Source organism: Harpia harpyja, chromosome 7 (genome assembly GCF_026419915.1).
Source record: "Harpia harpyja isolate bHarHar1 chromosome 7, bHarHar1 primary haplotype, whole genome shotgun sequence".
In the NCBI taxonomy this organism is placed as follows: Eukaryota; Metazoa; Chordata; class Aves; order Accipitriformes; family Accipitridae; genus Harpia; species Harpia harpyja.
Genome location: NC_068946.1, coordinates 5,943,961 through 5,969,413, shown reverse-complemented (window position 1 = coordinate 5,969,413; position 25,453 = coordinate 5,943,961). Strand labels below are relative to the sequence as shown.

General features: G+C 54.0%; 1 protein-coding gene across 12 annotated transcripts in view; it reads left to right on the top strand.

Moving 5' to 3' along the window:
• The window catches only part of CASZ1 (castor zinc finger 1), a 212,273-nt gene that overhangs the window by 97,734 nt on the left and 89,086 nt on the right, over positions 1–25,453 (top strand). For 4 of the 12 annotated variants that reach the window (XM_052791540.1, XM_052791538.1, XM_052791539.1 and 1 more), the window contains one exon: positions 405–490. In XM_052791540.1, the coding sequence (XP_052647500.1) occupies positions 487–490 (4 nt within the window). In that variant the 5' untranslated portion in view covers positions 405–486. Of the gene's footprint in view, positions 1–404; positions 491–16,523; positions 16,672–25,453 lie in introns of those variants that run through there. The other 8 variants (XM_052791547.1, XM_052791536.1, XM_052791546.1 and 5 more) reach the window with 3 other exon arrangements.

The following is a 25,453-nucleotide window of genomic DNA, read 5'->3' as shown; positions in this document are numbered from 1 at the left end:
TGGACCAGAAAGCACCCTTGGATGTGTGGGCAGAGTATGATGCAGACCAGCACGAGGTCTGTCTGTGGTACCTGGGAAGCAGGATTCAGGCCAGTAATGGCCTGAGAGAGTGAGCGTAATGGCCTGAGAGAGCCAGTGCTCTCTCTATGCTAAATTATTCCCAGTTCTTTTTAGGAGTCTTATGCACAGTTAAGTGCAGGAGTGATGTGTGTCTTGTGGTGTGCATGGCACTGCATGGTGCAGCCAGGAGCAGGAAAGCACTTTGTTCCCGTGCGAAGTCTGAATGCCCCATGCTGGCCCCGCTTGCAGCTGGGTTCTCACCCAGCTTTTGTGAGTGTCTGTGCCTTGGCTCTTGGTCAGGTGTGCCCTGTGTATTAACTGGAGTCTTTCTCTTCCTTCCCCAGGATGAAGTGAATTTAGAGCTAAAAAAGAGGCAAGAAACCAGGCCTTGAAATCTCCGAAAGGTAGGAGAGACTTCAGACTGCAATGGGTATGTCACTACGCCCTCCTGGGTTCTCTTTTCCTCTGTGTGTGTCTCACACTTTATGGCCTGCTCGCTGTGGCTGTGTCTGCACTAGAACTTCTGGGATTGGCCTGTTGTTAGTTATAGAGACATGAAAATAGAAGAAGGTCTAATGCAGACATGGCCTCTGTGTGTCCTAATCTCATCTTTGTCTTTGTACACCAGTTGTTCTGGGCACCTGGTTTTGTCACTGTGGGTTTTCCTCAGTATCTTCTCTACTGCCTCTATCTTTACAGATAAAATGTGTGTAAGGGCTTTGGTGAGGAGGGTACTGCTTTATCTTCGTCCATGTGGGCTGGTGGGAGATGGATAAGGTCCTCTCACTGAATAGGATGCAGTCTCCATCTACTGTGAAGTTTTGCTGAGCTCAGTTCACGTAATTTAAGATGGTGATGTGCATGCTCTCTTCCTCCTCTGGCACATTTTTATCCATTCAGACTGCAGCATCATGCTGGTAGGATGGAAGCAGCTGTGTGTCTCCAGCAGAATTCTGACTTTTCTGGGTTTTCCCTTTACCTAGACCCTCATGGTCTGTGTTATTGCAGAAAACCCCCAACTTCGCAGTCTCCTAGAGCTGGATGGTCACTTAGTCCATGCCTGATAAGAATTAGAGGCCTAGAGCCCAGGGAAATGAAAGGTGATTGCCTCTCTTTAAAAGCCTCATCTCCATGTGGTGGGTAAGAGAGTCCCTATGCCACCTCAGGTGATGCTCACTGAGAAGTCCCTGCCATGCCAAGGCAGTTCCTACTGTCCTTGTCTCCTCCTCCTGGCCCCAGGAGGACCATGGGGCTCCCTTGTGTGTCAGCCAAAGAGTTCCCACTCTTTTCCCCACGTCTCTGTCCTGTACCCTCTGCAGTGCCGCCAAGTCTAGCCTCTCCTATTGCTCCTCTCCCTCCCCAGGTGCCAAGGCAAGCCTGACTACCAGGCCAGGGCAGGAATGGCAGTGGCGGTGGGGAGGGTGGGGAGTGCTCTGCCCTGTGGGACATCACCTCAGAGGTGCCGGGAGCACTCGCTGCGGTGTGTCTGCACTTAGAGCATCCCTGCAGTAGTGGGGACCCCTGAGCCCCAGTGTCAGGGAGCTCAGAGGCTGAGTCCGAGCAGTATCAAGAGGGGCCCGGGCTGGCTGGGGCGGGAGGGGGCCCCAAGCCAGGCTGGGCAGTGTCAGAGGTGACCGGTGGAAGGCCAGTGTTATGTAAATACCGTTGCTGTAACATGGCAGGCCTGAATGGCCCTATGCGTCCATCCATCATTGCTGGGGAACAGAAGCCTCCCTGGGAGCACGGGGGGCCGGCAGCGCGGGGCATGCAGACACAGGCAGCATGTGCCCTACTCATAAACTGTTTGTTTTCTTTTTGTCTCTCTCGTTTCGGGGCACCCCGCCGAGAGCAACTCTCTGTTTTGTCCTTGCAACCTCTCCCCCAACCTTCCCCCCGCTACTTCAGCCCTTCCTTTTCCTCCCTCCTTCCCCCCACCCTTAAAAAAATGGGGGGGAAAAAAAAGAAAAAAAAAAAGAAAGTCCCCAGTTCACATTGCGGCTTCTTTCTCTGACTTCAAAGGCTCCCCATCATTGTTTGGGATCGGCAGGCAGTGGCCCTGAAAACGTGATCACAGCCAGGCACAGTGTAGGTCACCACCGAGCGCCATGCTCCGAGCGCTGAAAGGAACAGGCAGATTCTTCCCTTTTCATGCTTCACAACCCTGGTTACAGTGCTCTGCCTCGCCCGCGTGCTCCTTGCTGCGTGGCTATTCTTGCTCTTTTCTCCTCCTTTTCCTCCCGCCCTCCCTCCATCTCTTTCTCTCAGGTCCCTCATTTCTCTGTCCGTTTGCTGTCATTCTGCCTTCCTCTGTGCCCAGCATCACACACTTTTCACACTTTCTTCTCTTTCTTCTTTCTGTTACTTTTCTTCCTCACTCTCTCCTGCCTGGTATGGCACCACTGCCCCTTCTCTCTCTCTCCTCTCTTTGGTGCTCTGTTATATGAATCACTGTTTTCTTTTTCCCTTTTCCCTCTCCTACAGGTCAGGCTGGAGGTTGATTTCCTCATGCTCCCCGTTCCTGTTCACTAGCAGCCTTCCTCTGACGTTTGCCTGTGTTTCTGTCTTCCCCAGTGATATCTCACTCACTGTGCCCAAAATTGCGGAGGTTCTGTAATCTCTGGATTAGCCCCAGACAGCCTGCAGTCCTGTTCTCCCCGCAAGGTGCAAGCCGACTGCTTTCATGTGCAATGGGCTTACTCCCCCGGAGTTTAGCACAGCCTTACGTGGGGAGGCAGCGCAGGGTGCCTGCCAACAGTGTCAGCTTCCAAACTTGCTCTCTGGCTTTGCTGGTTAACCTGCAAGGAGCTAGCAAGTAGGGTTAGTGTTGCGGCCGAATTTGTGAAGCCAGGCGCTGACTTCACGTCTATCACAGGGAAACAGAGGAAACATTTGAATCTTGTAGGTCTCATGTGGAACATGACACTGGTGGTAGTGCTGGAGGGCAGAGTTAGGCAGAGATAAGGCAGAGTGAAGCAGGCCCAGCAGTTTGAATGGGCCTCCCAGAATACTTTTGCAGTGGATTTCAACCGGGGAACATCACCTCATTGTTCTGAAACTTGGGCGCATGTTTGGCTGTATGGTGAGCCACAGTCAGATGGCAACTCCTTGCCTGCAAAGCATCCCCCCCAGCAGCACCAAGAGTTTCATTTTATCTGCAGCAGAACAGCACGGGACTCAGCACCCCTCCAGCACCCAGCCGGGGTACAGCCGCCCTGTCCTCCGCCCCCGGAAGCGGAGATCACGGTGCTTGTGCCTCTGGTGATTTGTGAGGTTGTTTTAATGCCGAAGAGCCCACCAGGACTTGTCTCTTGCTAAATAGGCATATTAAGGGACATTGCGGCAGGGGTTATAGAGTAATAATTTGTCCTAATGAGCTGGTGTCACGTTCTCCTAGGCCGAGCTGTGCGCGAGCAGGAGCCGTGGTAGGAAGGGGCTGCACTGGCTGACCTGTCAGCCCAGGTTAATGAAGTACTGTGCCGCTTGGGGGGTCAGAGAGCAGAAGCTCAGCCAGCCTGCAGTGGCGCAGGGGGGCTGGAGGGGAAGGACAGGGCTCTCCCCTGAGCTGAATGCCCCGGGCAAAGGCCTGTGCCCTGCAGGACGGAGCAGCAGGATGCACGTTATGACACTGGGATCTCTGTGCTGTGCTGGTGGGCTGAGTGCCACTGCATGCTCATCAAACTGTCTCGGCAGGCAGAGGTGAACCTGCTGCAGCTGGGATTTGGCAGGGGTTTGTCCTCTGGCCTTGCAGGGCAGCCCAGGTTGGCACATTTGGAAGGAGGCTGGAGAAATAAGAAAGAAGAGATCTCACCTCTTTTACAGGTGCTCCCAACACTGGCAGGGCTGAGCTCCCACACAGCCAGACCAAAAGAAAAATTCCTCATGACACCAGGGGTAGGTGCAGGCAAGTGGATGGTGGTGATGACCAGTGTCTCTAGGAGGTTTACAGAGAGATGCCACGTGTTCATCCTCCCTTTTCTCTGTGCACAGTGCATGAACAGCCAGAGAAAGTTCTCTCTGTCCTTCCTGTTCCTTCTTTCTCCTCCCCTTATGCTTCCCCATGGCTTGCTGAGATCCTTTGCCTTGCATGGCAACTCTAAACCCAAGCAGTTGCTTCCGTCCCTTCTGGGTAGCTGTGCATCAAAGGCACAGGGAGTTTTGCCAGTCCCCCAAGCGAATGGTATTAGGGAGCAGGCTGGCAGCAGGACATCCTGGGCAGCTGTGGTTTGATCAGGGCTCCGCACATTGCAGGAGAGGGCAGGAGAAGCCAAGAAGGGGGAGTCCTGGCCCACCTGCTGCCTCAGGGATTCATGGCCTGCCTTGCCCCTGTGGATCACACACCACCCCATTTGTGCTGGGGCAGGACAGTGCCCTTGGCCACACCAGTGCCCTGCAGTCTACAACACAAGCCCTGTGTACCATCTTCCTCCTCCTCCCACTCGCCTTCCTTTGCTCCTTCCCCCCCTGCTTCTCTTTGCTTTTCTCTGTCTCCATCTCTCTTTCCCTTTCATCTACTCAGAAGGCTTTACTCTACTTCCTTGTCACCCTAATTGATTGCATTAACCTTTCAGCGTATTGGATTTCCCCAGCACCGTGCAGAGAGCACTGTGCAATATGCTTATAATCTGGGCTGTAATGGACAGGGAGCAGTCAAGGAGCCCCTGCTCCAACAGGTTCTGCTGACAACTTCTTCTTGGGGAGGAGGAGAGGGAGTGCATCCGTGGGGCCTGCCCTGCACGGCTGTCCTGCAGCCTGCACAGACCCGGCCTCACCGCTCCCCAGCGAGCAGGGTGGCAGTGTTAGCTTGTGAGAACAGAGTCCTTTGAAAAGGATCCAGCTTGGGAAGGGGGGGGCAGGTGTTGTATTTGACCCTATTCCTGTAATTTTTCCTTGTGTCTGAGCCCCCGTCTCCCCTGTCTGCTCTGTCTACAGTTTTGTTCCATCTGTTTGATACTAAATTAATGTACGCTTTACATCTAGGTACTTGTTGCTAGTGGCAGGATGAGAAGACAATATCATGGAATCTGCATGTTTTCACATCGTGCTTGCATTTGTCTTTTCCTTTAATTTCAGTGTATGAGGATATGAGGGAGGTGGACACTTTTGCCGGGGTTTCAAAGATAAAAGCATAGGAATATTGTGCTCATGAAGAATACAGCACCAGGGTGCAGAGAGATCAGGAGGTAGAAGCCCTGGATTATATCTCAGGCTTGGCCTTGGATAAATCATTTTACTCCCTGGTACCTTACTTCGCCCGCAGGATGGTGGAGCTGTGATTTTGGTGCCCTGTAACGTGCTGCAGAGTCTGCAGGAGGGCTGTGGGGAGACCCAGGGCTGTTATCTGTGCTCACTGGGCAAGGGTGGGAAAGTGATTGCAGACAGACAGTGAAGCTACACAGCCAAGTGTCACTGCTCATGCTGACTGCGAGGCAGGAAATAAACCCACAAGATCAGTGGCAAGAGCATGTGAGTTGGTTAAAGGCCTGGCATCCTTCTGGTGGTCAGGGCCAGAGCCGAGACATGCTTTACCGTTCGTTTATTTTAAAGGACTGCAATGATGGATCTGCCACAATCTTCTGGCGGTGGTGCCCCCTTTAAAGTATCCTAGCGAGGCTTCAATTGAGCAAAATGCTTTGAGCACTGGGTTGAGTTTTGCTTAAGCCAAAGTCATTTAAGCACATATTTAGAAGTTTCATTCGACATGGACTGTAGGATGAGACCTAGACCCTTGCGAGGCCCTTTTATAGTTCTCCTTTTTAAACAGCATTTAGGCCAAGATGGGTCTTCATTTATGGTTATGGCTCACAGTGTAAAAAATAGCAATAGTGGAAGGGTTTCTGTTCACTTCATAGGTCTTTAGCTCAAGAGCTACATCATCTTGTTAAAAGCGGAGTTACTCCTGCCACTTTCAAAGGTGGCCCACTCTGCCTTGGAGAAGTTTAGAAACTTTGCAAGTTCCTAGGCACGCCAGGAGGAGGGGACAGGGCTGTATCGTGAAAGGTAAAGGTAAATCCCCAGTCTCTGTTTTGCCAGGAAGAAAGATTACGGGAGTCAGAGAGAGGAACAAACTTTATTTCGGGTGATCATTCTGAAAAGTGGGAGGCTCCTTACAAAGCAGGAGGTAGTTGAGGGGAGGGACTTTATTTTAGGTTAAATAGAGAAGAAATAGGAGCAGGAAGCAAAGGATGAGAAATTTAAAACAAGCAAGAGAGAAAGAGTGAGCGAGAGCAGCACCTCCTAAATGGAAGAGTAAACAGGCACTCCGAGGCATTAACTTAATTGATTGTTCTGCAACAGGCTGAACGCTGTGTTATTCTGTCGCCGTGGCAACAACCCAAAAAAATTGTCAGCCTGTTTGGATGAAGTGAAGCGAAACATTCTCTAATTTGCGGTGATCCGGGTGTTTGTTTTCCTTCCGAAGAGGCGGGGGCTCTATTGATCTATTGTTTGCACAGAGCTTTTTTTTAATGGCGATATGGGGAAAGCAGGAGGCTGGGGTGTGCTCCTGGGGCAGGTGAGGCAACGGGGGTGTCTCTGCCGTGTTTCCCCAGATCTGCCTTTGCAGGGTGGCCATGCAAATCCAGCAGAAACTCTAGCAGTAGGAACTGTCCCAAGGAAGCTTGAGGACAGGGGAAAGTGTTTGGCTGTGATGAGCTTGTGCCAGAGCTACTGCTTCAGTCCTTCCTGTTCTTGTCCCTTTGGGCTCTTGCAGTTCCTTCTGTACTGCAGTCTCTGGTTTTAGGTAAGGACAGCTACGACTGCCTCAGGGACAAGAGCAGTTCTGTCCCCCCTCAACTCCCTTCCCAGATCCACGCTATTCCGTTTAATGTGAGCAGACCTGTGCCTGTGCACACCCTGTGCTTGTGGGAATGTGTCGTTGCACAGTCAGTGGAGAAGAGGAGTCATGTTTGAGTTTTATGCCAGGACCACAACTGTGGTAAGATAACAAAGTGCCCACTTTGAGCTCTCTATGACAGCAGCAGAGAGGTCAACTCCCTGGGCCAAAGCACGAGGGATTTTGTCCCCTGGGATAGGGGGCCAAGCTGCTCCAAGGGGCTGTGTGGGACAGGAGGTGGGGACAGCCACGGTGGGATGGGTGGGAAGGGTGAATTGTGGCAGATACAGCTTGGGCCAGACCCTGGGGGGTGGCGCAGATGGGGGAAGAGGCACCACAAGTTGTGCAGTGGCTTGTGCACCTCGTCAGCTGCATCTGGCCATGCACAGCCCTGGGGGCCAGGAAGGAGCTCCTGGGGATGCCACTTGCTGTCAGCACATGCTTGGTTTCAGAGTGAAATGTCGCTGCAGCACTTGCTTCAGCTGGGAAATGTTCAGTCAGAATGGGAAAGCCCAGGAGACCAGGGAGCAAGCCCATGTGGCCAGGGGTGCGCAACAAGGCCTTGGGCCAAAGACATGATGCCAAGAGAAGGGTGCTGTGGCAGTGGAGGGTAAAGCTGGCAAAAAGGTGCCTTACAGGTCTGCAGCAGGGGGAACAGGCAAAGATGGCTCCGAGCCAGTGGGAGGGTGAGTGGCAGAGGTGGCTCTGGGCCAGCGGAGAGCAGAGAGGGTTTCCTTGTGACAGAGGATCAGTAAAAGGGACACGCTGCTGACCTTCCTTGTGCATGGCCCTGCACGGAGGTTTCACTCTCTCGTTTCGGGTTTTCTGCACTCCCACAGCCTTCGGGCACCCCAGTGGGGAGCCCCATGTTTCCCATCCAGGCAGATCATCCTCATTACTCCTCAGTGTCCCAGCCCACGCACAGCTGGTCCAGCTGCTGTACAGGGGCTGTCTAGTTGATCCCTAAGATTTCAGGGAGAGCTGTAGAATACGTTAGTGTCAAGAGCTGGAGAGTGTTGCTTTGTGGGGTGTGCAGGAGCAAAAAAACACAGTATGTTCCTGTGCTCTTCCTGCCTCCCTCTCTGCTCTTTTCTTTGTTGTCTTGGGTTTTTTCATCCATTTGTACTGTTTTTGCTTTATCACCCTTTTCCTCTTCTCTCTCTCTCTCTGTCTCCCTCTCCTCTATTTCACTCTGTCCATCTGGTTTTTAACTCCTCTGCTCTGTTGCTCTTTCTCACAGTGTAGATGTGAGGGGGGATAAGAGACTGTCGCTGGCAGGTGAGCAATGTCACTAGCTACTGTGTCCTGCTTGGGGATCTGTCCCCTGTGCTCCTGATGGATGTGCGTGGGTGGGGGCACCATGGGCAGGTGAGAGAGGAGCACTTCATGTCTCCTGGGAGAAAGACGAGCTGCCAGTGAAAGTTTGGTGGTTATTGGCGTAGGGAGAAGCTAAATAACCCTGTAACTGGTATGAAGGTGAATTCATGGTCTAGTGAGCACTGAAAATATGAGAGGGCTCTGAGACAGGCAAAGTGTGGAGAGGGGAATGCAACTCGCCCATGGCTCAGGGCAGTGCTGTGTCTCTAGAGTGGTGTGGGGACGTGTGCTGTTGCCATCCTGAGCACCAGCTGCAGCACACCGCCTTCTGGGGGACCGGCTGCGACAAGGAGGGTGCTTGGTACTGCAAGTTTGGAGACAAATGAGGCATGCACACATTGACATGGCAAGAACGCCTGCAGAGGAATTTTGTGTACCTCTGGCTGTGGACAGCCACGCAACATCTGACTGCACAGCTCTGTACACCTGGGTGGCTGCTTGCCCACACGGTGCCATGAGGCTGTGCACATACGTGTGCACAAATGTGCAGACAGCCGTACCCTTGCAAGATCTCACAGGTTCACACCTCTGCATGTCCTTGTGTGTAGATGCATCCACAGCTATGCGAACACAGGGGCGCAGGCACACACACGCTACAAATTCAGTCCTCTGCTGTCTGCATCGGCTCACAGTCAAGTCAAATTCCTCTCTGGTGTTAGTACACTCTAGTCAGGCAGCACAGACGGATTTATCCCAGCATATCTTGAATGTCTGTGCGGTTACCTGCTGTGAGCGGGAGAAGAGTTGCAGGAAATCTATTCTCCTTCCAGCTGGGAGAGGCTGATGCCTTGGAGTACCAGGAGATGTGCAAAGAGGAAACCCCCTTCAGCTTTTCACCTGGAGCTGGTAATCTCCTTGCGCAGAATCCCTGGAACAGGGGAATTGCATTTGAAGCTCAGCCAGTGGTGATTTAGTGTTAGACGTTTGCAGAAGAGACTTTGATTAATTCGTAGTAAAATCAAGTAGCACTTGGGTGCCAGCACCACATTCCAGGGTGAGCCGGCGACCGAGGTGCGCGCTGGGCGGGCTGCCAGGTGCCTGAGCAATCCCCGCGGAGGTGGCAGCGCCATCCAACCCACAGCCTCTCCCTGCTTGGGCTTCTTAATTATTAATTTATTTTTCTCCCTTCCTTGGCAAAAAAATAGTATTTGGTAACGACCTCAAATTGCAAAATGCTGATGATTTGGAGAATGTGTCACAGAAGCTCCAGGGTGATAAAGGGGAGACGAATCCCAGCCAACAATCCGGCTCAGCCAGTTTGCCTATTTATTAAAGAAAAAGCCCAGATCATTAACTTTTTTGTTGTTGTTCTGTTTGTGGGCAACTCCCTGCTGGCAACTTTCGGGCGCCCAGTAAATTAAACCGAGTATCGGCCTGGTTCAGGGCAGCCTGAGCACCTAGTTAAATCTGTGAAATGCGTTAGAAACTGGCTTCGTTTATGTTAGTGCATGAATAAACCCTTTAGGATACCATGCAAAGGTGCTCTCTGGCATAAAAGTGGTGTCGGAAAATCCTCACTCGCTGCCTTGTGGAGGGTCAGGTATTGTAACTGGAGAGCTGAGCTTCACTTCTCCTCCCACTGCTTGTTCACACAGTTAATTGCCCCTCGACACGTTGCTGTGCCATGTTGGTCCCTGGAGAAGCAGGGCTGGAAGAGAGCATCTGTAGGCACAGGCTTTGTTGGTTCCCCATTTGCCTGCTTGGTTTGGTTGTTGAATAAAGAACAGTTTAGGGATGGGCTTGCCTGCCTGGTGCCTCTGTGAACTCAGAGAGTTCCCTGTGCTATCAGGGAAGGGTGATCACATCCCCCTCCTCTGGAACATCCCACGTGTTCGCTGAAGTAGTGCTTCAAGCTAAATCAGTTTGCTGAGGGCTCCAGCTTCCCTTAATTCAGTGTCAGGACCGGGCTTGCATGGCTATTATTCAAGAAGCTTTATCAGAAGCACAAAGCTAGCATCTGCCCTCCTGCTTCCCTCTGGGCATCACCAGCTCTCCTGCCCTGGGTTTGGCACACAGAGACTCGAGGGACTGCCTCACGGAGCCCATTTGCAGGCAAAACTCGTTTCAGCTCCTAGAGAGTCTCGGCTGTTACGCTGGCTAGAGGAGCGTGGTGGCTCGTTGCTAGTCACTGGCAGAGCAGTGCAGAAGTGCAGAGAAGCAGCTAGAACTCAGAAGCTCATCTGGGAAAAGGGAGCAAAGATCCTGGGATCACTAGCCTCTCCCCTTTCCTCTTTCAACCCAACTCAGTTGTAATTAGGGCTGGATTTTAGGTTTTAATCTTGGCTGATGTCCGATTTCCCTCAGAGGTAGCCACCTTCTTCCCTAGGCCTGGTTCATCTCCCTCCACGATGATTTCTCTGGTGAAGCCTGCCCAGACCCGTGCTCACGTGGGTGCTGATGGGAGGAGAAGGGTATTTTTCAAGGTTTCTGCTAGGTTTTTTTCTTCTGAAATACAAGGATGTGCAATTTTTTTAGTTTCAATTTAGCATTGGAGAATTTTATAATTTAGTAATTAAAATCTCTGATAGGCTTTAGAAATTGCAGCTAATTGAATTTAATGGGAAGATGATTTTCAATTTTATTTGATTACCCAGACCCCTGGCATTGGTATTTATGGGAAAAAAATGGGAAATGTGCTGTGTGGGCTAAGATGGCATAATTGAATTAGGGCTAATCGGATTTCTTCGTCATGAATTTCACTATAATTTTCCTATAATTTTCCATTAGATATCTAGTTTACAAATATTCACAAAGAAATGAAGCTCTTTCGGAATGGAGATTGCTGGCTAACAGGATTATAGGGACGATAGCTCGGCACTGCCAGCCCGGGCTCCTTCAGTAATGCAATCGCTGCGTCTGCCTCACACTTACCGCCCGCCGCTGCTCCCCACACCCCCTCCGGCCCACTGCCAGGGCTCCCGAGGGGCCGCAGCCACGCTTTCTCTGGGGTCTTTGCTGCCTCTTCACGGTGGTGTCCATGTGCCACTTCACTGCACACATAGCCTCGTGCACAGGCACACATGTCCCTGCCGGTGCTGTGCTGGCGTGTGTGCACGCGCAGCATTGGTGCGTACCCGGGCTTGCTCAGAGTCACTTGCGTGCGTGCTCGCATATCCCCTGTGTCAGCACCGGCGATGCTCAGGCAGCCTCGTTGCACAAGCAGGGCCAGCCCACGCGGACGCACGCGTGCTGCATCATGGGCATCTCTCTGCATGCACTCGTCACTGTGTCTCACGCACGAGGGGATGCTTTGCCTTCCCTCTCTGTTGCTGTGGTGGGAATGCTGCTGTCGCATCCCAGAGGAGGGTTCGCAGTCGGTCCCCACTGTATGTTGTCCGAGGTCTCCTCTGGAGTCTTGCTGTCCATTTCTTACCTCCTCCATCATCTCCCCTCACTTCCCTGCTGTCCCACCTGCTCCATCAGGGACAGTCCCCAGCATCCTGCTGTACCCACCTCAGTGCCCTGCATGGAAGCAGGGCTGACACAGCCTCTGCCTTTGACAGGGCAGGTAGAGCAGAGCCGATAACGTGCCAGGCTCCCTCTGCCTTCCCTCCTTTCTGCCTCTTGCTCCTGCCCAAGCTGTGTCAAATGCAGAGTGAATTTATGGAGACCATCCCTACTCCACAGCATCAGAGTCCTGTAAAATCCAGCCTGTCTCTGTGCCTGTTCCATGTCTGTTGCTTCCTGGGCTGCATGTTGAAAGCCTTTCCCCATCTGCTGGTGAGACCCAGCCTGTTTCAGGACACAGTTGCTGGGGGACCAAGTCATTACCCTGGGGAGTAAGTAGGGTAGCAGCTCCTGTCTACCCAGAGCCACTTGCCATCTCCGTGGCATCAGGCCTCCCACATATGTCCAGAGCAGGACAGTCTCTGCTAAAATGTCCGTGACAATCCAGCCCTGTCCTGGGCGCCCAGGTGGGCATCACGCCAGTGTGCGGCAGGAGCCGTATACATGTTTGTACACTTATGTGTGAACGTGTGTGTGTGCACATGGCATGTGCTCGCATTTTTGTTTGCATCCAAGCGTGTCTGTGCAGGAACACAAGCTGGCTTGCAACTCCTCTAGAGAGAAATCACCTTTTTGTTTTGTGCTTGCCCCGTGCTCTGCAGGAATGGGTCTTGCCCAGCCTGGGACCTGCCCTTGGGCAGTGGTTTCTGGTGCCTCCGGAGGCCATCCCAGTGCCTGGTGTGCTGAGCTGGGGCTCGGAGGCTTCATGGGAGCAGCTCTGGGCTGGTTCAGGGTGGCATTTGCTGGTTTTGCAGGCAGAGTGCCTGCTCTTCAGTGCCAGGTACCTTCCCTGTTGGATGCAATGCCTGGGTAGGACTATCCCCTTGCCTCCTCGCCCTGAAATCCCCAGGCTGCACCTTTAATCGCTGTAGTAAATTGTAACTAATTGTTAGTGCATTCAAACCACTGCCACTCCTTCCCCCCAAGTCTTCTGGGCCCCTGTGGAACACGAGGACATGCAGTGTACGTTCACTGCTGTATGGCCCGCTCCTGCTACAGTCATTCCCTTCTGGGCAGTGGTCAAGAGATGAGCAGCATTTGGCTTCCAGCAGATGCTGGAAGCTGTGGAGTGTCTGGAAGAGCAGCAGCCACATGGTGGGGAGCTGGTGTCAAACTGTTTGAGTAACGCCAAGGAATAGTAAATGGCAGAAGCGATCTCGGCAGAGCCCCACCCAGCACACTGAGACTCGGCACAGCCGCTTTGGCAATGCTTTCTGGGCGCCATGTGCCAATAATGTGATTGAAACTGAATTGAGAAGGAAGGAGCGAAAGAGAAGGAAAGGGAAAGAAAGCACGGATTGTCTGCTCCTGCCGCCCAGGCCCCGAGGCCTCCGGGCGCCTCCCTTGACAAAACAGAAATCAAACAAAATTACAGAAATAGGGCAAGAGCATTTGCCTAATAGACTCCCCAAGCAGGAGCAGGAGGAGGAGCACAGCGCTGCCAGATCTCCAACCTGCAATCTGAGAGCCAGCGCCCTGAGCCCACATGAATCCAGAGCACGGCCCCAGGCCCTGGGGTCAGCTCCAGCTAAGGAGGGAGAAACTGCCAAGAAAATGGGCTAAGCATGAAAAACAAAGGTAGAAGAGACACAAAAAGGGGGATGTCCCACATATCAGCGTGACTCACCCCCTGCTCAGCCCTGGCACACTGTCTGCGGGGAAAGCATTAAACTGTAATAATAATAATAAATTAATCATCCTTCCCCCTCCCATTGCACTTTTCATCTGAGGATCTCTGAGCACCTGGCAAACATTAATTACTGAGAGCTCCTGATGCCCCTGGGAGGGTGGGAAGGGACACGGAGAGATCTCTTCACCTGCCGCGAAAGGGCAGCCACAGCTGGAGTGGACAAGGCAGCTCTCGCGGTGGCACAGCAGCGCAGTTCAGAGCAGGATGAGGGGTGCTGCCTTCCCTCGAGTCCTCCAGGGACCAGGGGAGTCTGGGAGCCACTTCATGCCAGGGCACTGTCAGGGGCAGCTTTTCCTTGGAGGGGATCCGTACCTTGGAGGGATGGGGGAAGAAGGGAGATGCTGCCCTAACGGGGGGCACAGGGGTCCCCAAAAGAGCAGAAAGTTCCACAGCCTCTGAGAGAGGAAAGATCAAACTTTTCTTGGGTAAGAGGCAAAGGAGGGAGTATGGGGAAATAAAACTTGATTCTGTGACTGGAGATCGCTGAGATAGGAAATCAGGCCTTGCCGTTGCGTCAGCTGCAGGGCGTGGACTTCACCTGAAAAAACACCTTGGCAAGTTGTTCCTGCAAGGAGGAGTGGGAGGGACAGTGGGAAGTCTGCAGAGGGGATCCTCCGGCTGTGTTTAGGTTGTGTGTGTGGGTTCATGTGTGTAATGGTGTATGGATATGTGTGTATTTGAATGTGAGTGAGCACAGAGTATCATTTTCTTTGTCGGAGTGCATATGCATGTTGCGTGTGCGTGCTGGGATGGGAGGGGTGGGGAACATTTGTATACTGATGTGTGAACGTGCTCAGCTCAGTGCATGTAGAAGAACAGGTATGTTCTCTGTGGCTGTGTATGTGCAGTGACACATCCGTGTTGTAGTGTGTGTTCCCCTTCGTAAAGAGTTGGAGGTACAGCTGGGGCCACTCTCTTAGGGAACAGCGGTGTGAGCAGAACTCCCACAGCTTGAATATTAAGTTCATAGGAGAAGTGCAAATGGAGAAACGTGGGTGATGCGAGGTGCAGTGAACTTACGGGCCCCGTCAGCAACCTCACACCCAGAAGAAAGCGTTGGGTCCAAACTGAGCTATTATAATGCCGGAGATGACCCAGCACAAACATTTCTGGCGCTGTCCATTGTTTCCCAGGGTAGGATATTCCCTGGCAGGTGCTGTAGCGTCTGGCTCGGGTGTAAGGACCAGGGCAGGCTCTGACGAGGATTGTGGGTGATGTTGGCTGGGCTGGTGTCTCTGTTGGGGCCGAGTGAAATGCAGACAGGCAGGATTTTAAAGGCAGCACTGGGTGACAGTGCTGGTTGGAGCCGATGACATGGTTAGAAACCAGCAGGGGAAGTCGGGGCAATGCTGATAATGTTTTGCCCATCTCTCTCAAAGCAGTAGCTTAACTGTAGCAGGTGGGAAGGTGAGCCCTGTGCAAGGGCTCAGCTCAGGAGCGCTGCTTGGCTGGGTTCCCGGTGCCTGGTGGCTGGGCAGCACCCCGGGCAGGGCACGCTTGCCTCCTGCCTGACACTACTGTCCCCACCCTGCTTCCTGGCCCGGAGGGTCCCCGGGTGGCTCCGTTTCACTAGACTTTGTTTAGATTTTTTCCAGGAGAAGCCGGAATACTTGTGGTTTTCACAAATGACTCCCCCTCTCCTCTTCCTTCTCCCTGCCCTCTGGCCCGGCGTGCTGCCTGTACGTTTTTACGCATGCAAATGCGGCGCTCGCTGAGATGATGAGTTGCAGTTGCAGTGTCGGATCTCTGGGCTCGGGACACTCTCTGGGTGCAGCATGTCCTGGTGTGTGGAGCCAAACAGACCTGGGCTGCTTCCAGCCCTGTGACTAACCTGTCCAGCCACTTTTGGCGAGTCACTTCCCTCGCTAGTGCCTCAGTTTCCCCATCCATGCAGTGGAGTAATGATGCTGGCCTCCTTTGAAAAGCACATTAAGTTCTGCTTATAAAAAGGATTTAAGAGCTGGTGAGTTGACGGACTGCTCCCCAGCCCTGGTGAGGAGCCCTGCTCTGCCAAAATCCACGGAGCCAAACGTGGTGTGTTCACAAAAACAGCCTACAACCTGCTCAAAATACCTATTTAATCAGGTAAATAATCTGCTCGTTTGTTTTAAAGAAAGAGGCTTATATCTGTGTTTACCCAACACGCCTCTTAGAACCTCCCTTGCATTCTTTGCTACTTAGAAAAATAAAGCAACAAAAAATGAGGAAATTTGCTGCAAAAGAAAAACCACCCCTCCTGTGGGCCAAGCGCTCCCGCGGCGGAGCAGCGCTGGCTTCCTGTGGGCCGTTGGGCAAGATGCTTTAACGTCCAGGATTGTGACACCGGCCACCCCGGGCCCAGGCACCCGGCGCTGCCGGGCCGCCACCGGCGATGGGTACCCCGCGGGCTCCAGCCTTCCTCGGTGCCGTGGCCCGTACCGCAAGGCCGAGCCCGGACACGCGTGGGACGACTGTGCCCGAGGCAGCCCACCCTGCCTCTACCCCTGCCCCTGCCCGAGGGTCCTGCCGGTCCCGCTCCGCGAGGCACCGGCGCGGCTCGCCCGCCCCCCGCGGTTTGCCCCGCGCCCGCGGCTCTGTCCCCGCCTGCTCCGGGGCTCCCGCAGCCCCGCGGTCACGCGTGGGTCCCGCGCTCCACGCCGGCGGGACCAGCGCCGCCCGCCCTCTCCCGCGGCCGCGGGGCAGGTGGCGGCGGCGGCGGCAGCCGGCGGTGATGGGAGCGGGGCACCGCCGCCGCCTCGGTCGGGCCGGTCCCGGCGGGCAGCCCGCGGCCCTGCGTGCCAGCGAGCCCCGAGCGCGGGGCTTCCCCGGCCGGGCCGAGGCCGCCGCCGGGTGCGCGGGGGCCACGCTGCGAGGCCGGGCCGGGCCGGGGCCGCCCGAGGTGACCCCGCCGCCGCCGCCGCTCCCCGGCCCGGCCCGGCCCGGCCCGGCCCAGTCCGCTGCGGCTGCGGCCCCGGCCCCGCACCTGCCCCCGGCGGCGGGCCCGGCGCGGAGGCGTGTCCGCCGGCTGCCAGTCACCGCCCCCCGCGGCGGCCGGCGCCCGCCTCCGGCCCCGCTGCCAAAGTGACTCGGGGAGGACCGGCACGGCAATGACATCAGTGCTTTAAACAACTTGTTATTCGGGAGCAATCAGCTGCAATTAGGTATTAATTAAGTATTATGAAAGTTGATTATTTAAGTGAATTCGGCTTTCGTCTCTCCGACTATGGTAAGTACAGCACAATTGTCCTTTTCCTGCCCCCAGCCCCCCGCCCGCCGCTCGGCGGAGCCCCCGGTCGGTGCCGGTGCGGCCGCTGGTGCCGGTGCCCCCCGCGCCGAGCGGAGCGGTGCGGAGCGCTCCTTTGCCCCGGCCGCCCCCCGCCGCGCGTCTCGTCCCCCTCCGCCGCCGCGGGGCCGGGCGCTGCGGGCAGTTTCTCCCGGGACCCGGGGCCCGGGGCCGCCGCCGCACCGAAACTTTTCCCGGCGCCGCGGCGGGTGCGGGGAGGCGCAAGGGGCTCCCGGGCCGGGCCGAGCGGGGCGCGGGGGCGGCACCAGGTGCTGCCGGGGGCTCGCAGCCTCTTTCACTTTTCTTTCACTTGTTTTACGGAAGTTGGCTTCCTCTCCTGCCGCCGCTCCGGCCCCGCTCTCCCCGGCCCCGCGGAGGCGGGCGGCGAGGTGAGCCGGGGGCTCCGCTCCGCCGGGTCCTTCCCGGCAGCGCGGCGGCCCCCGCGGGCCGGGCCGGGCTGGGGCGGCGGGCGGGCGGCGGGGCGAGGCGCGGGCTGGCCGGGAGAGGATGCGGAGGGGAAGTTTATGGGGGTTTTGAAATGATTCTGCGTTTATATTTGTTGTAAGTTGTGTGGGTTGTTTTCTCTTTCATTTCTTTCCCCTTCTGAGCCCTGGCGTCTCGTTGGTAAAGGTTGCTTGTCAGGTTCCTGTGCTGTCTAAATGAAAAGGAATTTAATTTATTTGGGACAAGGTAGTGTCAGATGAAGAGGCTGCTTATTACATTTAATGAGTATTTTTTTTTTTTTCAGCCTGGGCATATCTGGGATGGGTTTGTTTTTGTCCTTCCATGTGAGGTATATGAGACCTCCCCCACCCCTTCCCATCTTGCAGGGAGGAGGAATGGTGGCCAGGCTGGGGCAATGTTTTGGTTTTAGATTACAGGCCCCAGTATTGGGGCTGGGTGTGGTTTTGGTTGTAGCTTTTTGTGGCACCTCCACTGGTTTTTGATCAGGTATCAGGACAGGGAGCAGGGTCTGGCCTGGTGGTGGGCTGGGCTGGTGCGTGGGCTCAGCTGGGTGTGGTGGCAGACGGGGCTCCATCAGGCTGGGGCGTGATTGCGGCCAGGGGCTCAGGGGCTCAATATGCTGGTGGGTTTTCCAGCCCTTGGCCGGTCTGGGGCAGGTCTCGTTTAGATTTCACAAAGTGGGCCTCCCTCCTTGGGACCTGGTCCCACTACTTTGGCTCTGTACCTGCTAACACAGCCATACCTGTACCGCCAAAATGGTGTAAACCATTCTCTCCCATTTAAAAACTAAATGGCAGCAATGGGCCAAACAGGCCTGCACTGGCGATCCGCCACGGTCCAGGTGTAATTACGGCAGAGCGTATGTGTACGTGTGTGTGTGTGTGTTGCTTTTTTTAATAAGAAGTAAGATGGTAATAAACTGGTTGATGATTGACTGGGCCTGAACTATGCACTCTGATATTTTGATTAAGAGGATGATTTTGTCGTCGTTTATTTCATTTATTTATTTATTTCTATCATCGATATCAGGAACCAAGCGGCTCTGGAACTGCTTCCCCCCGCGAGCGCGACACGCTGGCTCTGGTCGGGTCCAGCCGTGGGCGTGTGGCTGCCTCCCTTCTAGATCAAGGAGCTGGGAGGCTGCGTGGGCAGCCCAGGAGTTAAGGATGTGGTGAAACTGCAGGAGGGCAAATGCTTTAAAGAGTAATAAACAGTGATTTACCCCTGATCTCCATCTCCAGGAGCTGTGGCAGCGCAGAGATGGGATCTGCAGGCAGCTGCCCGGGTGTTCCCGGCTGGGCTTGGCCCCGAGGCAGGCAGGGCCGTGCCCCTGCCCGGGGAGGCAGTGCCCTCTGCCGGCTGGAGCCCTGCCCGCTGGCCAATGGGCCCCTGCGCCCGGCCCCCCGCCCCTGCCCGGCCCACCCAAAAAGGGACCGCGAAGCCAACGCCTTCCCCCCAAAAGGGACCCTGCTTCTTCATGGAAGTGTCGTGGGTGCTCGGCCTTTTCTGCCGCTGCGCCCAGGTAACACGTGGGTTTCGGTGCTCCGGTGTGGGAACCCGGGGCCGCAGTAAGCCATGGAAATGAGGATCTGGGAGATCTGTTTAAGTCAGCATTACGGTCTGTGTGTGGGTGAACCCGTCTTGTCATGATCTTGGAGCAAAGACCTGCCCCATAATCACCATCTCTAGCCCTTATCTACTTGGGCCAGCTTATCTCCCTCAGTCGCTGCCTCTTGAATTCTCTCCAAGCCCTCAGGCTGTGGCTCCCCAGAGGCAGTGCCCGAGGGCTGCTCACACGAGCTGCCAGCTGGCAGAGGCAAGTCCAGAGGGGTTTCTTTCCCAGAGGGACTCTGTATGTGGGGTCTGACAGTCTGCTCTTGCCGAGGGCTTTCTCAGCTCAGTCAGTCCTTGCATGGACCTTCTAGGGCCAGAAGCATCCGTAGTGGTTAAGGGCTGGAAAGAATTCATGGACCGAGTCTATCCGCCCAGGATCGTGGCAAGATGTTCCCTACATGTGACTTTCTGCAAGTCTGGTTGTAAATATCTTGAGTGACTGGGCACCTGTCACTTCCTTTGGGAAACTGTTCCCCAGCCTAATTATACTTGGTATGAGATTACAGGAACTGATCTCAGAATGGGGACCAAGAAAACTATGGTAAAAGGGTGGAGAAACACCTAATTTTCCACTCAAGGGGTCATTTTGTGTCTTTGTTTTGTCAAATCGCTGCTGTTGTTTGAAACACCCAGTGGATAGGAACACCTCCTCTGGACTGGTGCCAACTCTTTTTTATTTTTTTTGACAGTACAGCTTTTTGGAGAGACGTTGGCTCAGTCAAGGTTGGTATCATTCCTGTGCTGAGCTCATGGTCTGCAGAAGGTTCACAGGCAGTTTGTTTGGGTGTTCAGGTCACTTTCCATTAGTCCTATCAGATGCTTGTTGGGTGGAAAGCATTCAAGTGCTTAAGCGTACCTACTGAAGACTCTTCCTTGGGAGAAGGGTTTACCCGGGCAGGGATTAACCTTCTCGCTGTGGTGTTAAGCAAGGCCCAGCTATTACTTGAAGAGCATGCTTCAAAGCCAGTTGAAGTCCGTAGGAGTGTTTCTACTGGTTTGGCGCTATAGAGCGATAACTCACGGAAAGACCAGACAATTGATCCCCGAGTTAATAACCTGCACCCTGTCTGCTAGGTCCTGTTTCTTCTAAACCAGGTCTGCTACCAACAGAGTGGGGTCTGCTAATATGTGCAGGTACTGCATCCTTCTGCTGTGAAACACAGTGTCCGAGAGGGGGAGAGGCAACATATACTAAAACCGGCTGTAAATGATACAGATGCCTCAGCTGGAAGGGATCAAATATTTTATACGTAGCTTCCATATCATCAGTTTCTCTTTCTGTTTTCCTGGACTATTTATGCTTCCACTCTGAGTCCTCCTTGCCACTATCGGAAAGGACTGTCTGAGCTTGGAATTTATTTCAGGGCTTTCGCCCGTGCAGCCTCGTCTGTCCCACTTCTCATGCTGCCAGAGCGCTTGGCTGCCCTCACAGCGAGAGCCTTTGTGGCCACTTTGGCTCTCCCTCTGACATCAAATCGTACCCCTAGGCTGCTGTGTAGCCTACAATTTAGGTTTCCCTCTGAAAAGTTGGTTGAAAGTAATCTGGAAAGTAGTGAAAAGTCCTGTGGGAGGTGAAGACAACCGTTGCTTATGCTGCATCTCCCACCTCTACCTGGGCTCCTTCCCTCCCTCCCAGGGTTTGAAGACGCGGCCGTTCCCAGGGTTTGGAGAGCTCAGGTGCCACCCAGGGCTCAGCTCCCAGAAGTGCTGACATCGCAGAGGCCACGCTGGCCGATCCAGCTGGGGTTTGGGAGAGCCAATGTCCTCGTCCTCAGCTGCACTTTGCAAAGCAAAGAGGGGGCAGAGGAGGCTTGGCTGGAAGCAGGGGAGGGGCAGAACCTACAGCCAAAAGTCCCACGCGGCACTGTCTCCTCCCCTCCGGTTCAATGCGGACTGGATCAATTTGGACGTCTTCAGCAATAAAAAATGCCGATGTCGTCCTAATTCACCAGGCCCCGAGATGACAGCAAATTTACATTTTTTAATTAAACTAGCAGCCAGTTTTTATGAGAGGGGGCTGGGTTATGCAAATCAAATGGTTGTGTACGAAAGATTAGGAGAGTTTGGGAATAAATTCCACAAATGCTAATAAAAAAAAAAGAGAGAAAATGAGAGGGGGGAGAGAGAGGGACATTGTTCCATTAGCCCCTTTTAGACTGATTTCCCTAGGGAGAAAGCAATGGGGGTGAGAGATGGAGGCAGCTTTCAGAGACAGGTAAAATCCATTTTGAGGATTGAGAGCCCCTTGGACCAGGACCTTGTTGCTCCCTGTTTCCTCTCCCACGGCTTGCAGGGGAGACGGAGGCAGACATCAGTAGCAAAAGAAAAACTTGCTAGCTTCTAATCCCCATTCCTGCTTGACCAGTGATCTTACAGGCTGAAACGCCAGCCGAGGCTGGGGAGCTGCCCCGGGTGACTGCAGCCTGGTTGAGGACGTAGAGGGGGTGCACAGTGCTTAGCCACTGGAAGGGCATGGGTGAGTCAAGGACCGGGCCAGGTCATGATGGTGTTGCAGGAGGGTGAACCTGGCAGGGTGACAGAACAGTCCCTGGATGGGCAAAGCCCAGACTCTGGCCACAAGTGAGTACTGAAGGGGCTACGCAGAGCTACTCCAGATGGGGACCATCGTTGGACTGACAGATGGGACACAGAGCAGGGCCAGTGGCTGCGATTGGTACCCTGGGGCTTCCCCCTCTCTTTTGTGCAGCTTTGGCTGGTGGGCTCCCGGTCCCTGGGAGGAGCTTGCTGGTTAGGCAGACAGTAATACCGATCGCAAGTGCGGTGCTGGGCTGCCGTTCCACATAAGCACAGGCTTTGTCTGCGGAGCAAAGTGCGTTTTGGAGAGGGATGATGATGCTTTTCCCTCCCCCAAACTGTAGACCCCCCTTGTTGCCCATCCATACGGCTCTCGGTGGCTGAGTCCAGCTGTTAACTTGTCTTCCTGGTGCATTAACCTGGCACTAGCCTCCTCCCCTCTTTCTCAAGAGACTTTCCATCTTTGTTCATGTGGTGATTCCAGAAAACAAAACAGTTTGTCAAGCCTTTTCGAGAACAAATAGTTACAGTGAACCAAAAACATGCACTTCACTCGTGTAAAAATATGTTCTTGTTTAAATTTCCCAAAGAATTCTGAGTTCTCATTGCGTTTGGGAGTTAGGTGTGGTGGCCAGGTACCGAAGCAATTGTTTGCTCTGCCGTGGAGAAACACAACCAGAAAATTTCTGGAGGCTGGGAAACTGCTTAAAGCTTCCAGTCCTAAGGCAGTTTCATGCTCAGAATAAAAGCTGAACAACCCGTGTAGGTTGGCAAGAGAGAGCAAGGGGTGGAGAGAAGGAGATACAAGGAAAAAGGATGGGAAGACCAGAGTCACTGGGTGCACTTTATGGCAATCCCCTGAGGATTTGGTGCCTCACTAGAGAATTTTGCCACCCATTCCTGGTTTTGGGGTGTGAAATGATGATTCATGGACATGTTTTGCTTTGGAGAGGTGACATTTTAGCAGAGCCTCTTGTGAAATCATTAAAAACACCACGCTCTGCTGGAGCATTTCTGGAGGTGTTCCCCACACCCAACACCCACGTCCCTGTCACCCTGTCCTCCACATGCACATCTGCCCCAGACACTCGCCCACCTCCATGCTCCCGGACACTTGCATGCCCTGTGTTGTTGTTGTGCTGAACTTTGTGTTCTCCAAGTTGCTCTCTCAAGATAGCGCCTTCCTCTGCACTCCGGTTCTGCGCGCTTGCGTCATCATGGCGATGAATGGATCTTTCTTAGCAGCAAGAGAAGATCAGTATGGTCTGTGCCCTGTGCGTTAGGTGTCCCTGTGTTCTCACCGCTGCTGCGGTGCGTCCCCCACCGTTCCTGCTGCCCGGGGGGAACGATGGCCTTGGCAGCAGGCTTGCTCCGTGGCCGCAGGCAGGCAGGCAGTTGTACAGGGGATTTTTGTAATGTGAGTTTCTGAGCTGAACTAGGGCCAAGTTCAGCCTAAATCTAACAAAGAGAGCTCCAGAACAGGTCTGTGAGACATGGCAGAGTCTGAGGATTTGGTGTGGGATGAATAACTCCTAATCTATAAAGTGGGCATAATCACACTCCCCTGTGCAGCCCAGAGCCAGGGCTGGGCACTTCAGTGATGGAGATAAGTGAATGAGGCCTGGCTGCTGTCCATGGATGGGTGCGGGGGTCGGGCAGGAGCGCTCCTCCCTCCAGCCGGGGTGTGGTGGCTGCGGTGTGGGAGAGCTGAGCCCGCTCCCGCTTCCCAGGAGCTCCTGTACCCACCTGACCCATGGCACCCTCGACGTCCCGGCAGCTGCAGTGCCACAGGCTGCGAGCACCCGTGGGTCCAGGGCGGGTTGTTGTGGACCCACCACGGGGGCTCTCCAGGACCTTGGCAGGGAGGTACAGAGCTCCAGCTGGGCTTTTCTGTTGTAATGGTGCCGTGGTGTCAGCCCCTCTCCCAAGACTGGCTGGGCCAGGGCAGAGCAGAGGAAGAACCAGGAACTTTTAGCTTCCATACATGGGAAACTGTCAAAAGCCAGGTAGCAATACCAGCTTTTGTCTGGTATTTCCAGAAAAACCCGGCGGGACCTGGCATCCCAAGGCATAATTTATTATGGAAAAATAAAATAATAAAGTCCCAATCCCTTTGAGGCCTGAGTCATAGAAGCATCTTCTCATTAAAGCAGCTCCACCTCTCCGCATGGTGTTTGCCAGCACCATGCCTGTATGAATCCACTCCCTGAGCCGGCTCGCCCAGGGCAGCCCTCCTCCTCCTCGCTGCCTGCGCTTCCCCACCACAACTCTCCTCCAGCACCCCTTCCCCTATCTGGAGGAGCACGAGCAGTTCCACATGTCAAGCCAACTTCTCCCCAGGCCTCCCTTCTCACAGGCCAGGGGGATGTTTTGTTGACAAACGTCTTCATCTTTTCATCCACCTTCCACCCCCTGTGCTATGAAGTTCTCTGGGCACAGCCCTGGCTCCCACATCCCCCTCTCCAAGCCACGTGGTGTGGAGGTGTGTGTGGTATCTTTCCATGGCTTGAAGCTCTCTTCCAAGTGGCCCTCTGCAAGCAGGGAAAGGAGAGGAAGCTGCTCCTGGAGTAATTACCATCTGCATGTCCCGAAGGCAGGCAGCAGATGTTAGCAGAGGAGGACCGGATTGGAAGAGGGTGAGGGAACAGAGGCTGGGGAGAGAGGGTCTGATTTTTCTTCTTGATTGCATATGAATTTTTTTAACAGAAGCTCAGTAGGACAAGAATCACAGTTTTGCAAGGTTGATCCATGCACTTGGAAACTTTCAGAGAAAGCTCCTTTGCGCTCACTCTTGCTGTGTTTTCAGTCATTCACTCTTGCTTTTCTCATCCTTTTTCTATGCTGCACTATTTTTTCTTGCTAAATAGCTTTCCTTTGTGTCCTCCTTCCTTTCCTTATTCCCACAGACCCGTCACTCTTTCTCACCCTCCTGGACTTCCCATGCTGCCTTTGATTCTGTCTTGGTCTTCCTTTCCTTCCGCCCCCCCCTTTCATTATCTCATGCTCTTTATTTTTCATTTGTCCATTTGTCTGTGGGCTGATATTCAGATGAGCAAACTTCTTCCAGTTAAAGGAGGTCATGAATATTAGGATTTTTCTATCAAACAATGAAATATGGCTCAAATTACTCTAAAGAATAGGGCCCTTTTCATAAACCACCTGCTGTTTTTTTTGAAAGAAAGCACAACCACTCGCCTGTGTGCTTCAAGCAGTTGTCTCTCATCTCCACCTCGCCAAGCTTTGCCATTCCAATTTCTTCTTCTGAATTTGTTGCTCTTGGTGGAGTAAGTCTGCTCTTCCCAGACTGCCAGCACCCAATGAGTCTGGGTTTGGACAGGTTGGGACAGGATGGTGATTCTGGCAGGATCCTCACTACTTTGAATGATGGTTTGTGATTGTGCTTTTTTGATTGCGGTGTGCTTATTTTGGGGTTTTATTTTTGTTTTCAACAACGTTTTGGTCTGAAACTGATTACATTACCTCTCAGCTTGACTGAGAGAGGGATCTCATATTCAGATGCTAGCACCCAGCAGGGCACGGAGACGCACAGACACCCCTGCCTTCTTGTCTTGCTGGTGTGGACCAACCCTCTCCCCCCATCATGAGGAGGGCTGTGGTGGAGGTGTCCTGCTCAGGCCTGGACACCAGCCCGGGGCTGTGGTCATACCCTCCTGGCTTTCACGGTAAGCCCCTGTGTGTGTTGAGACTGAGCTGAGCTCTCGTTCCAAACTGATCTGTCAGGGCTGATTTTAGTACACTCCAGCTCACCGCCAAGGCTGGGAGTTGAATTTGTCTGACTGTTGCCAATGAGGTGAGGGCCGTGTCTGCACCACCCCAAGAAAGAAGTTAGAATACATCTGTGCTGGAGGTGAGTCCCTGAGCCAGGCAGGTCCCCTCTGGGGGGGACAGGGGTCCATGCTGCTGTCCCCTTCCTCCCAGCCACATGGCTTTGGAGAAGGAGCCCCAGCTCCTGCACAGGAGTGCAGCGGCTGCAGATGCCCTTTCTCCTGAGACAGCCAGGTATATGGTCCATGACATCCTACCTTGCCTGTGGTTGTGGCTGTGCTTGGCTGGACAGTGCCCTGCCTTCGCCAGCACCAGTGCAGCTTGG